This window comes from Ahaetulla prasina, chromosome 4, assembly GCF_028640845.1.
Source record: "Ahaetulla prasina isolate Xishuangbanna chromosome 4, ASM2864084v1, whole genome shotgun sequence".
NCBI lineage: Eukaryota > Metazoa > Chordata > Lepidosauria > Squamata > Colubridae > Ahaetulla > Ahaetulla prasina.
Genome location: NC_080542.1, coordinates 30,370,486 through 30,388,787, shown reverse-complemented (window position 1 = coordinate 30,388,787; position 18,302 = coordinate 30,370,486). Strand labels below are relative to the sequence as shown.

General features: G+C 38.3%; 1 protein-coding gene across 4 annotated transcripts in view; it reads right to left on the bottom strand.

Moving 5' to 3' along the window:
- NDRG2 (NDRG family member 2) overlaps positions 1-18,302 on the bottom strand; it is a 54,534-nt gene that overhangs the window by 22,256 nt on the left and 13,976 nt on the right. For 2 of the 4 annotated variants that reach the window (XM_058183558.1, XM_058183555.1), the window contains exons 3-10: positions 17,868-17,912; positions 10,634-10,739; positions 8,493-8,613; positions 8,335-8,397; positions 7,411-7,471; positions 4,064-4,150; positions 2,525-2,581; positions 1,393-1,496 (exon numbers count right to left, since the gene is read on the bottom strand). In XM_058183558.1, coding sequence (XP_058039541.1) covers positions 1,393-1,496; positions 2,525-2,581; positions 4,064-4,150; positions 7,411-7,471; positions 8,335-8,397; positions 8,493-8,613; positions 10,634-10,739; positions 17,868-17,912 — 644 coding nt within the window. The remainder of the gene's footprint in view (positions 1-1,392; positions 1,497-2,524; positions 2,582-4,063; positions 4,151-7,410; positions 7,472-8,334; positions 8,398-8,492; positions 8,614-10,633; positions 10,740-17,867; positions 17,913-18,302) is intronic. The other 2 variants (XM_058183556.1, XM_058183557.1) reach the window with 1 other exon arrangement.

The following is an 18,302-nucleotide window of genomic DNA, read 5'->3' as shown; positions in this document are numbered from 1 at the left end:
TATTTGATTTTTTTGTTTTCTTTTTAAATAATTTATTTCTTAATTATTTTTATCCCAAGCATGTTTAAACTCACTTACTGATGATTGAACCACTATCCCCGTTGGAAGTTCATTCCAAGCTTGCACTACTTTCTTTGAAGTAGTGCTTTTAACATTACTTTTGAACTTCCCTCCTGTCAGTTTAAGGTTGTGCCCCTATATTCTTGATTTTTGCTTAATATTGAAAATACTGCCTTCTAGAACCTTATTAATATCAATATATTTAAAGGTTTCAATCATGTCACCTCTTTTCCTTCTGTCTTCTAGTATTCAGTTCTCCAATCTTTCTTGGTATGTTTTGTCCTTCAGACCTTGCGCCATTTTTGTTGCCCATTTCTGGAGTTGCTCAATCTTATCAATATATATATATATATTAAGTGAGGTCTCTAGAACTGGACATATTATTCCAAATGTGGTCTGACTAAAGCCCTGTATAGAGGGATTAAAATCTATTTTTTCTGCTGGTGGTCTGTCCAGTGATGCGGTCTGTCCAGTGATGCATCCCAGTGATTTTTGCCTTCACAACTGTCTGCTATGATCACACCCAAATAACCTATAACCTGGCTTTCTACTTACTTTCCCTGATTATTTCTAATATTTTTGTTGGTGTTCTCTACATAACTGCAACCACAAGAACTCAAAACCTAACCTAATTCGATGAATGAAATCTCCAGCCTTAAAAGTGAATGTTTTTAGTGTCACAAACCTAGCAGTGTTTTTAATCTTTTCTTTTCATTTGGAGAAAACAGATCTATCAGATTTGGATTGCACGTATCATGGTAGCAGCTAGATGGTAGCAAAGAATATGCCTTCTGAATATATTTGCTGCCATTTAGTATTTGTGTGGATTTTTGCAGACAAGTTTGCAAAAATCTTAGCAAACTCTAGAAAAACATCTTTAGAATCCTAGCACATATCAAACATGTAATACTGGCTATGTCCAGTGATTTATCTATTTCAGTGTTTTCAAACTTGGCAACTTTAGGATATGAAGATTTCAACTCTCATTAGTTAGCATTCTGGTGCTTCTGGGAGTTGAAATTCATACACTGTAGAATTGCCACAGTTCGAAACCTACAGGTCTGTCACTGGCTACTTTAGATGCCGCTTGTGAATAACTGAAGTATCTCCGTGAAAAGTACATTGTTCTCAAGCACTGATCTAGGCCTATCTCCATAGGCTAGCAATCAAGAGGAAAGTGTTTGAAAAGTTTATGTTTAGGCTGGGTCCTTTGGCTTGGACACCATTCTCTCTACTGTGTCCTAGTTCTTTTTCTCCTTGTAAGACTATTCTGGCAGCCGCTGAGAGCTTAACCTAGACTCAGCTTTGCCCTGTCCTCCCTATCCCCACAACCTGTTGTAACTACTCCAGTAGAGTTGAATGTTGGGTAAATTTGTAGCATGACTCAGGATATCCCGCTGTTGTTGCACCATCTCAGTGTTCTTGGAAAGTTCCTCCTGTGGAAGAAGAGGAGTGTTACTCCTGTAACTTAATCTCTTCGCTACCCCATTAAATTTATCTAACATCTAGAGCTGCCAAGTTTTGAACCAGCCTCTGTTGCTTGTGGCTTAACATCAATCTCCTTTGGCAAGGGATTTGCCACCCTCAATGCTAAGAAAATCTATACCTGTTGACTTCTGCACCTCCAACTGATCTTAAAGGCATTGGAATAGACCCAGGTTTCTTCTACCATTTTCTCTCAAACTAACTGTAATTATGATTAGTCATATAACTCCGTATCAATGCCATTTATCTTGGAAAATAAATATTACAAAGAATAAGGAATGCGGATAACAGAAAAAAACCCCTAAACTTCTAAAGCAGTGTTTCTCAGTCTTGGCAACTTTAAGATATATGGATTTCAACTCCCAGAATTCCCCCGCCAGCAGGAGTTGAAATCCACAGATCTTAATAATAATATAATAATAATAACAACCGAGTTGGAAGGGACCTTGGAGGCCTTCTAGTCCAACCCCCTGCCCAGCAGGAAACCCTACACCATCTCAGACAGATGGTTATCCAACAGTTTCTTAAAAATTTCCAGTGTTGGAGCATTCACAACTTCTGCAGGCAGGTCGTTCCACTTATTAATTGTTTTAACTGTCAGGAAATTTCTCCTTAGTTCTAAGTTGCTTCTTTCCTTGATCTTGCCACAATTGAAAAACACTATTGTAAAGTAAATAGTTCTAGCCTGCTTTCAAAAAAGAGGAATTATTTTCTTGTTTCCTACTTTTAATTTTTTTCACTATAATATCAAATGTTCTCCAAGAATCATTCAAATTGCCAGCATAGCTGCATTAGAAAGTAACCTACAGTCTCTTATATGTTAACTTTTGAAATAAGTAATATAGTTCAATACATGTCTTTCTTAAAAAGCCTGTCCTAGCATTACCAGGGAGCTGGAAGTGAAGCAAGACTAACTATCTTATTCTGCTTCATTATGTACCATCCAGCATTTCTTTCTTCTCCTACTGCTTATGCTTACCTGGCTGAAGAGATGTCCTAGGATCATCTCAGAAATGGAAGAGGTGAGGCCGGTAAGCTTAAGAAAAAAAACCAGAATATGATTAGAGGACAAACAAGCATTATTCTGAAAGGGCAAAACTGATATCTGTACAGGTACCTCAACTTATGACCACAACTGAGTCCAAATATGTTGTCAAATGAGAAATTTGTTAGGTGAGTTTCCCCCCATTTCTGACTTTTCTTGCTGCATTTGTTAAGTGAATCACTGCAGTTCTTAAATTAGTAACACAGTTGTTAAGTGAATCTGGGTTTCCCATTCACCTTGCTTGTCAGAAGGTTACAAAAGGGGATCATGATTCCAGGACACTGCAACCATCATATAAATGTGAGTTAGTTGTCAAGGATCTGAATGTAAATCACATGACCACGGAGATGCGGCAATGGTCGTAAGTGTGAAAAGTGCTCATAAGTCACTTTTTTTAGTGCTATTGTAACTTTGAATGGTCACTAAATGAACTGTTATAAGTCAAGGACTACCCGTAGAACAAGAAAATGTGAAAGTTTTGAAACTAGAGTCATTGACTTAAGCCGTCACAGCTTAAACAGTGCTCAAGCCTAGAAATTTGTTTATTTGATTAATTTATATACCACCCATCTTCCTTCAAGAATTGCTCAAAAATTGATCCCGCCAGTATGCAATGTACCATCAAGGTGCTTTTGAATATATACAAATTGTATTTTGTTGTAACTTTGAATTATGTTTGAAATCCCTGAAATATAGAAGTTGTCCTTGAGATATTTTTCCCCACTTCTGTACTTTCTAATCTCTTTTTTCCCAACTCTATCTCTCAAAGAGTTGGGAAACAAGATCAGAATGATGTATAGTTCGTTTGCCTAGATGTTAAGTTATCTGCTTTTTGGGAAGGGGAAATGGATTATGTTTAGATTTAAGAAATAATGAAGTATATATGAGAAATGTGCCAATTTTGTTTGGGTGTATTTAAACCAACTATGTATTTAAATGCATCAAGAAACTGTTGTGGAGAGTCAGAGATGAGCATTTAAATGGCTTAACTTAAAAACTGGAAGAATTGGGAGTTTCCTATTACTAGATGAAATATGCTAACATTTCCACCCCACCTATCAAAATATATCCCTCTGTGAAAACAATAAACTATTTTTAGTCTCTAAATCTTAACAGTGAAGTGACACATACACATAAGCAATTGCTGATCTTCTCTTGAAACTATATGGCCAACATGTTGTACTGATGGTTGTACTCATACCACAATTTTAGCAAAAGTATGACAGATAGACATATTGGTATTTCAGATCCTGGATAAAATAACTAAACCTTTTAGAGAATAAATGAAAAATTTATTTAGATTTTTTGTAAAGTGCAAAGACTTTGGGAGTAGCAGGTTGCCCTTCACTGCTTTAAATCAAACACCGATGGTCATTTTAATTCCTTGCTATAACTTGCTGTAATTACTTGCTGTAACAGAGTCCTGTGTACAGTTTGCTGGCACATAGCTATGAGCATCTTCCTCAGTCTTACCTTATGAGCAGCCCAATCCATCCAGCCTTTGGCATTGGGGTCAATGTTGATCAGAACCAACCCCTCCACAGTGTCTGCATGGGAGAGCTGTGGGAAAACAGGAACAAATAGAAATAACCTTAACCATGATGATACTTTAACTGCAATGACACAGCTAAAGCATACTTCAGGGTTATTCATCATATTCCTCATGTATATTTTCAGACCTGCCCAAAATATATAGTAGAAGTAGGCTATAGAAAGAGATATACCATTCAATTTGCATGGTTCATATCCATGTCCAAACTTCAATGTACACTGGCTGTGTTCATCCAACATGCTTAACCTCATTGCTGAATTAATCTACTTCCTATGTTGAACCATAAGCTCACCAAATAGCCTGAGTTGACACCATATACTAACCACATTTATGGAAAATATTAATGCCACTAGATCTTGGTTACATATAATAAATAGCAAAGTCCAACAAAGTGGACAATAAAGAGCTAACACAGTATTGCTAAATTTGGATTATCATGAGATTTATCGATTGATCAGAGAAAATATATTATAATAGAAGAAAAATTACTAGAATGACTAATGGTATAAAATACATTTTTCATATATCAATGTTAAAACTGGTTTATTGTAGGAGATGACCGGGCTAAGCCTGAAGGTGGGTTCAAGCACATCATAAATCATGAGTCCCTGTGTGTCCACAAGAGATGTAAGTCCAGCCCAACTTGAATGCCTATCTTATCTTTCTCACATTTCCCTCAACATCAGTTGTTCAGATTCTTGTAGATAGGTTAATAAATCTTTATACTCATTTGAACTGCTTGAATCTCCTGTTTTTCCCAGCACTTTACAGTTATATAGTTTAGTATTGTCCAATGGTTTGAAACCCTAACTTCCATCAGCAGGACACTGGGAATTATAATTAAAAATATTAGAATGATGCATCAATATATTTCTGGGCTAGGGTGTTGGGGACAATGGGAGGGCAATGGGGGAGACAACTGGCAGAGTAGAGTTTTACCAGATTAAAAACAACAGAAAGGAAAAAATGAAAACAAAGGAATCCCTGTGGATTTTACTCCGCTAGTCATTGCTGACTATAGGGAGTGGTGCTCATCTCTGTTTCAAGGCTGTTGACCCAGTGCCGTCTAAAGACATTTCTGTGGTCACAGCTTGACATCACAAAGCATTGTTTTCTCCCCACTAAAGTGATACCTATTCATCTACTAGCATCTGCATGCTTTTGAATTGTTAGATGGGCAGGAGCTAGACAAAGACAGGCAGTTACCCCATGGCACAACGCTCGGTTCTCAAACCTGGGCTGTCAACTTTCCAGCCGAGAAGTCCAATGTCTTAACTACTGAGCCATTGCACTACCCCAAAAACAACTATATTAAAAACAAGGGAAAATGGAAATGTTTTTTCACTGTCATGGGACCATGTGGATTCCTTATTGAAACAGATCAATTGAAGATTCAGCATGGGACAAAGGAAGCACTATTGGTTTACTTCACAGAAAGTGTACGGTACTTACAGTACAGTAGCTACAGTAGACTACAACTACACAGGATGCAGTGTGGTTGCCAGTTTAGAACAGGTGGCTTTGGTTACTATGATTTGGGACATCACAGAAAACAACTAAGTTAATTTTTAAAAAGTGTATTTAAGAAGACGGAGAAAGGAAAATAAGTCTACCAAGGATTGTGGTTTGTGATAATCAAACTTCCTTCAGTCTCGAAATGATACAGATGTTTAGCAGAAGATATGTTATTATCAGTTAACAGAAGCAACTTGAGACTTGGGATAGGCAGAAGATGAAGCACCCATGACAGAGCACACCTTTTTTTGCTTTTTGGTTTTGACAGGGAAAATTCTTCAACTAGATCACTTTTTTCTACTTTCTTCCCCAATATGCATGCCAATTATCAAAATCTCTTAAACACTAGAATAACACTGTTGTAATGCAACAACATTTACATATAGAGGAGGCAGTGTTAAGTGAATCAAATTAGGCCTGGGGCAACCTAGTTTCACATATTCCCTACTCAATCACGAGATAGATATGTACTCTATCTCAAATAGTTGCTGTATTATTTTTTTGAGTGGAAAATTATGCATGCCAGCTCAAGGAGAACATGACAAATAATTGGAGAGTCATCTCTTGATGACCCATCCGTGGAGGGAAGTAAACAGTGGGGTGCCACAAGGTTCTGTCTTAGGCCCAGTACTTTTCAATATTTTCATAAATGACTTAGATGAGGGAATAGAAGGGGAACTTACCAAATTTGCAGATGATACTAAGCTGGCAGGAATAGCTAACACCCTAGAAGATAGGCTCAAGATCCAGATGGATCTTGACAGACTTGAACACTGAGCCCTATCTAACAAAATGAAATACAATGTAGAGAAAAGTAAAGTCCTAAACTTAGGCAAGGAAAACCAGAAGTACACATATAGACTGGGTGAAACCAGGCTTAATAGCAGTAACTGTGAGAGGAGGAGGACTCTTGGAGTCTTAGTGGACAACCAACTAAATATGATCCAGCAGTGTGTAGTGGCAGACAATGCAATTTTAAATTGTATTAATAGAGGGATACAATCAGGATCAAGTGAGGTACTATACCACACTATAAAGCCTTAGTAAGACCACACCTAGAGTACTGCATCCAGGTTTGGTCACCACACTATAAAAAAGATGTTGAGACTCTAGAAAAAGTGCAGAAAAGAGCAACCAGGATGATTAGGAGACTGGAGACAAAAACATATGAAGAACAGTTACAGGAACTAGGAATGGCTAGTCTAGTGAAGGACCAGGGGAGACATGATAGCAGTCTTCCAATATTTGAGATGCTGCTACAGACAGGAAGGGTTTAAGCTATTTTCTAAAGCAATAGTAGGCCAGACAAGGAATAATGGATGGAAACTGAACAAGGAGAGATTTAATCTGGAAATAAGGAGAAATTTTCGGACAGTGAGAACAATCAACCAATGGAACAGCTTGCCTTCAGAAGTTGTGGGAGCTTCATTGCTTGAGACTTTCAAGAACAGATTGGATTGCCATTTGTCAGAAATAGTGTAGGGTCTCCTGCTTGGGTTGAACTAGATGACCTACAAGGTCCCTTCCAACTCTGTTAATCTGTTAAACTCAAACTACTAAAACCTCACTGTGAATTGTTTTACCCCTTAGTCCTGTTATAGTCAGGAGCCCAGAAGCCAACCACTTAGAGGCCTGATTTGCTTGTGACTTTCAGAGATGATCAAGTCATCCTGACTTAAGGATCTGACCATGCCCCTTTGGCATGCAGAACATGTTTGCCTGCATGACAGATGCTAGGCCCCATTTCACTTACACTGTAGCGTGCCAAGATATACGCTCCAGCTCCAACTCCAATTCCAATGATGCTGGTGAAGCTGTGGAAAGGAAAAAAGAGGTTGCAAAGAGCAGTGGAACAGGGGCTGCCTTGGCAGCCTTGATTCTTCAATGAGGTTCAGGTACAGAAAAAGTTTCCAAAATTTGTTTTCAAATTGCTGATTTTGTACTTTTTTTAGTATTTGCAGTTTGAAATGTCACAGGTTACGTTTTTTATCTTGTGTAATTTTAGCGCTACTGTTTACATCTCTCTCTCTCTCTCTCCTATTGTCTATATTTATTTCTTTACATAATAAGGATTGGCATCTACAGCCTGAAAAATCTCATGGCTGCTGTTTTTTTTTTTTTGCTGCTTCAGATACCCATTTATCTGGTTCAGTTTCAGTCATGCTGAAATATACAACTAAAACAGACCCTTTTTTAAAAAAAAAATAGCCCTCTGTTAAAAAAATGAAACTATAGTCTTACCTATAAGTGTAATCACTCAAACTTTCAATACCCATTTAGACATGGGGCTCATCATGACAACTTAATCTATAATCAATCATCAGGTTTTAAGATGCCTCTTAACCATCTTCTAATGAATTACTCTATCTACATTTCACAAGTAGTACAATCCCAGTTGGTAGGGCTGTGCAATGCCTCAAAGAATGAACAGAGCATGTGTCTTCAGCTCTTTAAAGCAGCTACCCTTTTTCCTAAGATTATTCAGTTGCCCATTGTAGCTGCTATGTGATCTCAGATAAGAAGATAGACAATATTAAGACACGACTGCTTTAAATAGCTGTAGGTAGGTATTATGTTTTCAGTTTCACGTCCTCCAAAAAAGCATTTTGGAATCTAATTCAAAGCAAGACTTCCCTATCCAGACAGGCACATGTCGTATCATCCTCTCCAGACTCACTTGACATATTGCAAGATGCAGGGGATCATGTCAGCCAGCTGGTCCAAAGAAGGATACTGATACCTAGAAAGGGAGGAGAGAATAGGGGCTGCATTAGACAGCTTGATCTTTGCACCCAACACTGCGGGTGGGGCAGGAACGGAGGCTGCAAGGCTCACCCCAGAGGGAAGGCCGGGGCCCCCTCCTCCATGCCAGGTGCGTCCACATGTATCACCACGAAGTTCTTTATGATCTCTTGCATGTCCTCATAGTGGAAGAGAGTGTCGAAGCACGAATGATCTGGGGTAGGGGTGGGGATGGGGAGACAGAAGAAGTGGGTGTCAGGCTGCTGAAGGGCAAGTGGTCATGCCATCAGAAGGGCAAGGCCTAATAAAACAGGGGCAGCCCTACTGGGAAGGAGCTATAGTTTCCTGGGTGTCAATCAACATACTACTGTGGTATTTTGCCTCACAAGGCAATCATGTTTATTGAGAAATATATCCTCCTGTATTCAGCAACATCGAGGAAATATGTAAAGGCCTCCAGTATTCGCCACAAACACATCTCACAAGAAAGCAAAACATTCAGAAGACTAGGTAAATCTGATTAGGCACCTTTCATGCCTCCATGTAAGAAAAATGAAGAAGAGAAGCCATAAAGGGAGAATTCAACCAAATGGGTGGAGGGAGAAATGCAGAACAGGCTGCAAATCATACTGAAAATATAAAAATATTTTAAAAATATCATATTAGAGTTTGAATTTGGAACCATAACTTTAAAGAGTAAATACATTTTTAAAAAATAGCAAAAATCTGTACTTTTGTGATGGAGCAACCAGAAATGGTACAACTGAATTTTAAGAGAGGTCCCAACACATAGTATTTTATTGAAGAAAATTGGTATAGAATTGGTGTTTTCTAAATTTACTTAGAATTGCACTTTTGTTTAGGACAACAACAACAACAAAACCTCTTTTCTGTCACTTAGTGACTATCTCGTCTTTTGCGACTCAGATCCGGTATTTTTAATTTTGAGTGGAAACTATGAAAGGACCAAAAAACCCTCAATAAATCAGCAAACACATTTTGTGATGATTTAAACTCTTTGATTGTGGAAGGAAGGCTATGAATAATATAAAAATCTACATGTAATTCTTGCAACAATCCTATAAAAGACAACATTACTGTTTCTTTTCCCCAACTACAGAACTCCGTGTTTGACTCCACATTAAACTTGCCTCAATGATAACTGTTCCAAACCTCTGCTGGGAAATTGAACATTTCCTAACCATAAGCAGAAATAGCCAGATGGAATAAAAATATTATGTATGCTAGAGAAAGAACAGTTCGTTTCCTTCCTTTGTCTCTTGTTTACCTCTTTTATTAAGTGGCTAATTTCTTCTAGCAGTTGGAAGGAGGAGGATGGAAAATTAGCTGCTAAAACAAGGAGTTATAACTAAGAAGAAAATTCAACCAGTAGCATTTCATTCTTTTTCCTTAATATCTCCATGTTTTACTGCATGCTGCTGGATGAATTTTTGCAGTGTTCAATAGACAACAGCTTTGGAGAGGCATGCAGGAGGCAGATTCAGGATTATCTGCCTAATATCTTCATTCAAAGATCATCAAACAGTCGGATTTGGAGATCTGGAGTGTTACTAAGTGTTAGTTCATAGTGGCAGAGGTAGGTTTGTCCAAGTGAGAATATAGACAGAGGGCAGAAGAAAGTAGAACATTATCCATAGATAAGACAAAAGCACAGTAATCTCACTTAAGACTACAAAGCCTTCCTTCCTTCCTTCCTTCCTTCCTTTCTTCCCTCCGTTCCTCCCTCCCTCCCTATCTGTATTTTTGCAGCCTAGGTTTCATCATTTAATCTGGTAGGTCAAATTGCAGCATGCCACCAAGGTCCTCTAAATCCCAGTTCTTTAATAATAGCATTGACAAAAAAAAATTGTTCCAATCATGAAATTTCCCAATTTGTAATAATTCAGATATACATTTGTATTTGTATATATAGCCATAAATGGCAAAGTAACTTGTTTTCCATTTCCATTCCTTTTCCTCAGCTATCACTTGGAATTGTGATTTAGTTAAGCTTTTAATAAAACACAAAGTCAAATCTGCATGTATATACATACATAAATTTCTGACCTTGCTAAATAAGAAATTCTTGGGATTTTTCCAGAACAATAAGATCTTTTTAAGGCTGTATGAGTTTTACTGAAGTTCTATATACTCTCTTGGTGAATTATGTTAACTTTGAAACTCTTGGTTTCCCATCACCCACAGCCCCAACCAAGCGGATGTTCTGGTCTTACGATTTTGTCCCACATCATGATAGGTGAGGATAGCTGGACGTTTGGGCTTGGGTGTTCCATGGATGGTAATGGTCACAACCCCATAAGGTGTCTCCACTGTGTGTTTCTGTAGAAGAAGAAGAAAGACTAAGATGAACAAATGAAAAATTGCAAAGATCCTAGGCCTGTGTTAGTAATTGCAATGAGGATAACCCTGAATTCATAGAAAGAGAAGTTAACTTGTGAGGGTTGGTGAGACTTGAGGCAACATCTTCAAATATTTGGGAAAATTTTGCACGTTCACAAGCACTCACTCTGAGATGTGGGATCCAACAAATTAGGATTCTCCAAATTCTATGTAAATGAAGCTCGTATGCATTTATACACACAAACAAAAAATTGTTCCTATGGAGCCCAGCATCACCAACAGCTTTTCCATATAAAAAGCCCAAACAACATGCTGGGGGGAAAAATTGTTTGGAGCCAAAAAACAACACAGAACTGGCAGAAGTTCAAACATTACTCAGGGTCAAGTCAGTTATGTATGTGAGGCTAGGTAAATATAGTGTCTGCAGTAAAAAACAACAACATTACTGTACACAAATGTAAAAAAAAAATCCTGACTTTTGCAGATTAATTAGCTTATTTTGCAAAATGTACTTTACTTATCCATATAAACACCTGATGCTTTCCAATTGTTCAGTCTAGTTAAATTGCTAGGGGGGAAAAAGCAAAATAACACATCATGGAATACTTTAATTAAAAGTTTAATTTTTAAAACATCTTGTGTTGAAGGGACGTTCTCGTAGCACAGATACAAGTAGTCCTCGATTTACAACAGTTTATTTAGTGACTGTTCAAAGTTACAATGGCACTGAAAAAGGTGACTTATGATTGTTTTTAACACTTACAACCATTGCAGCATCCCCATGGTTACGTGATCAAAATTCAGATACTCGGCAACTGATATATATATTTATGATGGTTGCAGCGTCCCGGGGTCATGTGACCAAGTTTTGCAAACCTTCTGACAAGTAAAGTCAATATGGAAATCAGATTCATTTAACAACTGCAATGATTCACTCAACAACCAGGGCGAGGAAGGCTGTAAAATGTGGCAAAACAACTGTCTCACTTAGCAACAGAAATTTTGGGCTCACTTGTGGTTGTAAGTTGAGGGCTGCCTTTAAAAGACAGCATTATTCCCCTTCTATGAACTACATTGTCCTGTTACCTACCAGGCAGCTGAAAAACTGGTATTTCTCTTCCTGCTTTCCTCTCACCATCTATATATCCATTTAAGGGATGGAACCTTGGTTCCAGAAGCCCTTATTTTAATGAAAACTATTACTGTTGGAATTCTGTATCCTCACTGAAAACAACTACATCAATACTGTATATCTCTATTTTGACTTTTTTTTTTTTTTTTGACTAAAAGCAATTCTCAACCTCAACAACTTTAAGATGTAGTGAATTCAACCTTCAGGATACTATGGCTAAAAAGTCATACTTGTTATTAAGTTGATAGCTCATTTTCTGCTTATTCCTACTTGGAGTTCAGCTCAAGATCTTTATGCCAGTTTTCACCCTTCAATATAAATATTAAATTTATAATATATAAATATAACTTGTAACTGTAAAACCTATCTTGAATACACTGTGCGCTGAAGGACTTGGCAGGTTAGAAAGTGTGACTTTCAGAGCAAGTCTTGCTTGGCACTTGTCGACTGTAATGTTAATGCTGTCTATTCCACCACATTTCAGAACAAGTGCTCAATTCATGACGGAAAATAGACCATTTCCATCTTGTAGTTTTCATAATGCCCGGAGAAGGACTTGGGTCAATAATGAAAAACAATCAAGTTCTGTTTTGTTTTGCTTTAAGTTCATTGTTTATTCTCCCAGCCCTTCCTGCTAAGATTTTTCTCTGATGGCACTCAAGTGAGCTCAATGTGTTCAAAAGCAACTAGAGAAGCAGGGAAGGGCTGTGCCATTTGGCATCCAGAGATTTCTTTCCAGAACCAAAATAATAGAAGGCAAGAAAAGAAAGGAAAGCGGGAGACAAAGAAGGCAGCTCAGAAGACAGGTAGCCCGTTTAGATGTAATGACTATCTTGAGGAAGAGGATCACAAAAGAAAAAAAAAAGCATGAGGAGTGGGAGCTCATGGATTGAGATGAATAACCTTGGAGAAGCTCACCAAATGAAACACAATGTGTACAGGTAGTCCTTGATTTACAACAGTCCATTTATGGCACTGAAAATTGCGATTTATGACCGTTTTTCAAAGTTACGGCCTTTGCAGCATCCCCATGGTCATGTGATCAAAATTCAGATGCTTGGCAACTGGTTCATGCTTATGACCATTGCTGTGTCCCAAGGTCATGAGATCACCTTTTGCGACCTTCTGACAAACAAAGTCAATGGGGAAGCCAGATTCACTTAACAACCGGATTACTAACTTATCAACTGCAATGATTCACTTAGCACTTGTGGAAAGAAAGGGGAAAACTCACTTAACAAGTGTGTCACTTAACAATAGAAATTTTAGGTCCAATTGTAGTCATAAATCGAGGACTATCTGTATTGTGTATTGTGGCTAACTAACTATTGTGGCTAACTAACTAACTAGCTTTTTCCTCCCTCTTTTTTAGAAGAGTAGGGTCTTATGTAGTGATAAGGTGTTGGATTGACTGAAGAAATATAAATTCAAGCTCTCTGTTGACTCAGCTCACCCCAACCTACTCACAGGAAAGAGATAAATTGGCAGGAGGCATGAACTTCCCAGAAAATAATGGTTATTAATATAAGTATTGAATACCTGAGCATAGTTCCATCAAGCCAAATAGATCACTACTTATGCATTGTGGGTTGTCAGGGTTGTTGTATCTTAATTATTGCATATATAGGCAATCTGTATCCATTTTTGGATGGATTTGTGCTGGAGGAGAACAACCGCATATCTTAATTATAATTATTCCATTATTAATTACAAATAATGGAAATCTCAAGCATTTCCAAGAGAAGAACTCATAACCTTTGCATATTTGGCCCAACCCTGAATATTTGGCCCATTTTCTAATAAGATGTATAAGCATGTTTTGAAATTTCTGAAAAGGTCTACAGTTCCTACTTGACATGGTAATAAACAGCAATTTTATTTAATTTGGCTACACAGGCAACTTTCTGGTATTGGCACTTAATGGTGCCCTACAGCACAGTTTGTCCAACATCAAGAGAAGATCAAAGTGGGGAATCTGTATGCTTATATCTATAACACAACCCACACGGGCACATAACAATATTCATTACAAGCAGACTACCCCCACATCCCGCTGGAATTTTTAAAAATATGTCAATAGTGTTCCTTTCGATGGGCCAGTTATTCCTTTAGCCTGAACAAAAATGGCCAGAGATAAAATCTAGAATCCATAATGTGTAGAAGCGAGAAGAGTTGCAGTTCTAATACTCTGTCTACAAGAGGCCCCTTCCCACTTAATGGCCTGTCCATTTATGAAAATGTGCATCTCTTCAAACAGTTTTGTCTTAGGGTTAGCAATCATTTAGGTAACAGGTGAAAACCGCTCCATGTTGACATGAGTGATTACAAAGTTATTTCTCCTGCCTTTCTTTGGATGTGTTACATCAGCTACTGTTAGAGGACTGAAGTGTAATCTAATCTTGGATTGTTTTATAGCCTCTCCTGCATTCTGCTTTATCGCTTGTAGTCTTTATTACCATACTTTTGTAGCAATTCTAGATGAGTAGCCTCAGAGCTGGTGACAGTTTGGCAGGTCCCTTGGCAGCCCTACTGCATGGGTTCATCAAGTCCAAGGAAGCCGCTTCCCCACAAATAGAAAAGCCAGTTAGATAGGCAAAATTGGTGAGGCTAGTAAAGGCCCTATGTCTCCATAGCAAAAGATGGTCTGCCAACAATTCTAACAGCCTCACCTTCGTTCGCCTTCCTTTGCTAAAACAAGCATCAGAAGAGGCCAAAATAATGCACCCAATTTTGCTAGAAAGCACTACTGAAGTTGCCTAATTTATTTGATTTCACCCATAGGGATGTCCACAGAGCAAGTCAGTTGTGTGGTTTTGACTTTTTTTTACAGCCTATCTACCCTTCCCTCCTCTGAGAATGCCTCTGTCTACCCAAGGTGTAACCAAGTTCCCCAAAGAGCCCTTTTCAAATAACAATCTTTGAAACATGGTGGGGAATTAAAAGAGTGCCACAGCAGTAACCCTGTTTGGCTTGGCTTATTCCTGTGCTTCTCTTCAGAATGGAAGGTTGGTTCTAAGTAAATACCCAAAGTCAACACTAAGCTTCATTGCCATCTTGGATGGAGGCCATAACCAACTTTTTGCACAGTATCGTCACACTTAAATGAAAGAGATGGGAGATAAATTCAAATTTTGTGCTGTATTCTAACCTTTTCCCCTCCCCACCCATATCATAGTTTTCTCCAAACTCTTTTCCCTCCTTAATTGTTCCCTCATTTTTTTCCCCCTTTCCCCACTAGCTGTTAACATTCTGAAGCTCCCAAATAGGCTTAGTTCTCGGTTCAACTGTTTTGGATAGTTTGTATACATGCTTAGATTTGCTAATTATTTGCTTTGTCTCCAAACCTAAAATGAAATTGCTATCACTCTATTTTTATTTTTATTTTTGCTAGCCGTCAGCAGCAATTTTTTTTATTGTCTTAGGGAATGATAAATAAAACTAAATGTGCAGCTGACTGAACAGGACTCGAACAGCTGGTTAGCTTGGGGGCCAAATCTCCTGGATTCACCCACGAGTTCAGGAGATGGAATGTGAATGTAAGAGGGACAAGCAGTTCAAAGTAATAAGCATTTGCTTGTAAAGCTGCTGCTGCTGCCAAGGGTCTAAAGCTCAGTCTTCTAGTTTGGAGCATGGGCTTGGCTCACCTCACAGGAGGTTAGATGATGTAATAAAACTTTTGCAACAAGAAAGAAAAATCACCATTTGGTATCCAAAGTAGGTTTTCTCATCCTTTTTTTTTAAAAAAAAATCTCTGATGTGTCATATAACCAAACTGTAACCCTATATGTAAATATTCCTATTTGGGATATGGGGGAAGATAGCCCACATGATAGCTTTAGTCCAGTCAAGGGGGTTCATGACTAAGCAATTATCTCTTTAGGTGCATGACAGGCAGGCATTGCAACAGGTGCATAATGGCGCAACAGGGTTGCCAATGGACTGATAAACAGCTCAGTCTGCTCCTATACTTTTCGAAGCTGCTTAATATTCAGGGATGAAGGGAAGCCGTAAGCATAGTCTCGTGCTGGTGCCCACAGCTTAAGCTGCCACCATCACACAAAAGCAAGGGTGTTTGGAACATTTGGCCACCCCAATGATGAGTAAAGCTGCTAGGGTTGAAATTCATGGTTCTACTTAAGATCATACCACAAAACAAGAAAGTTAACTTCATATTCTCTGCCCAATAAATAGATGGCCAGTAGCTGAAATTCTACAATTAGAACAAAGCACAGAGATTTTGTGATTTAATACCATTAGTTTTAAAAACTACAGGTGACCTCATGATTTAGCATGTCAGAGCATGCTCATAGTCATGTGATCAAATTTAGGCACTTGGCAACCGACATGGATTTACAATGGGTTGCAGTGACCCAGGATCATGTAACCAACATATGTGACCTTCCCAGCTGGCTTCCAACAAGCAAAGTCAATGGGGGAAGCCAGATTTACTTAATGATTATGTGATTCACTTTATAAATGCAGTGATTCGCTTAATCATGGCAAAAACGACATAAAATTGAGCATGATTCACTTAAAAACCACTATTCTTACCATAATTAGAGGATTACCTGTATACTACAATGTGGCAACAGTAAATTTTAAAAAAAGCTAGGATTTCTGTGGAGAGTTGTTACTTCAGTTTGCTTTGTTTGGCAAGACTCTTATATAATGCAAAATGGGTCAATTTGGGAGAAAGGGAAATCTTATGGTAGGGCAACCACATGGACTACAGGAGGTCTTTGAATCTCTTGGATGGGGAAGCCTCATTTGAAACCATAGAGAGCTGTTATCAGTCTGTGGATAGCTTAAAAAAGTGTGGTAAGCCATAATTTGCAGAACAAGCCACTAATAGCTAGGTTCACACCTCACACTAAACCATAAATCATAGCTTATAAATCTCAATGGCTAGGTTCACATAACAAACTAACAAACAGCCAAAACTAACAAACAACATTATGCTAAGTGTGATATTTGAACCAGCCAAGACCAAGAAGATTTGGGTTTAAATAGCATAAATGGTAGGAAATATGATAAAACTTTTTAAAAACAATCTCTGCCATCGTTAAACTCATATTTTCTGCATCTACTTTCATATGCCTCAATTATAAAGCAGGATAATTGTTTGAGACCTAGATCTTTAATTCTGCTTACAGTTTAGAAAGAGAGATTAGAATTTCTGATATATTTATTATTTATATAAAAGATTTATGCGGCCACTCTGGGGTCATCTTGGATTGATCTGGGGTCATCTTGGCAACTAATCTTTGAACTCTGTATCTCCCATTCTATGATGCATGATAGTTTGCAGTGGATAATTTTCCTCTAGTTACCATTTTTGGTCTGGTTAAAAACCAAGCGATCACCAGTGCAGACCTCCCAACTGGTTTGCCCATCTTTGGAACAGATAATATTGATTTGACAGAGCATAAAGCCATTTTCTTAGCACAAAGACAAAGCTACGCGGAAAACCTTGTTGGCTCTTTTGCAAAAGTGTCTTGCCAGAAAAAAAGTGACTCCTCTAAAAATGTTCCTGATTTGTAATCTCTGTTCCAGGAATATCTCCCGCTGAACAAAGAAGTCACTGCTTTTGTTGAGTTTACCCAGACCGGTTGCACTTCTTTCTTCCAGTACAAATAAGGAGGAAAAACCCTTTGATTACATCTTCCTCACTTTCTCCCTCCTTGTGGGGAATCAGTCATTACAATTTATCTATCTGACAACAATTTTCTCCTTCCTTGCAAATACCAGGCTGGGGAAAGGTAGACTTAGGCAATTCCTCCTTCAAGAAAGCAGGTGGTGGCTGTAATACTGGGTCTACCTATATCCATTTTCTTGTTCAACTGAGGGAGAAGATCAGAAAGAATGGACATAGATAGATTCTTCTGGTTAGAAGTTCCTTCAAGCCAAAGGGAGGAGGGGAAGGCATGGGGTCTGCCCTTTCGAGTAAAATGGAAAGGATGGCATGGTAATATTACCTGGCCATATTCCTGTAGAAGTTTGGCTGTTATCAGTTCAGCATCCTAGAACACAGAGAAAGGGGAAGGGGAAGAGACAGACAGGGGGCAAGGAGTAGCAAGTAAGAGGAAGAAGAATCAGTTATGGGGAAGGGAGGGGGAAGCAGAGCGTGCAGGGTTTTTTTTATCATCGGTTGGAACTCTTAAAAAAATACCAGCATGGGTTGCAAGCAGCAAATAAATTCATTAGAAAGCAGTTGCGCCGTAGAGCTGCAGCATATGGATACAAGAATTTGTATGTTCCAGTTTATGTTTTTAACAACTTGCTTAACTGAGGAGGCCAAATGCTTGCCATTGGCAAAGAGGAAAACCTGCTTGTTTTAATTCTTTGTGAAGCTTGTATGACTACAGACCAGCTGCACATAAAAATACAATGCATTCTATCCTTAAGCTGTT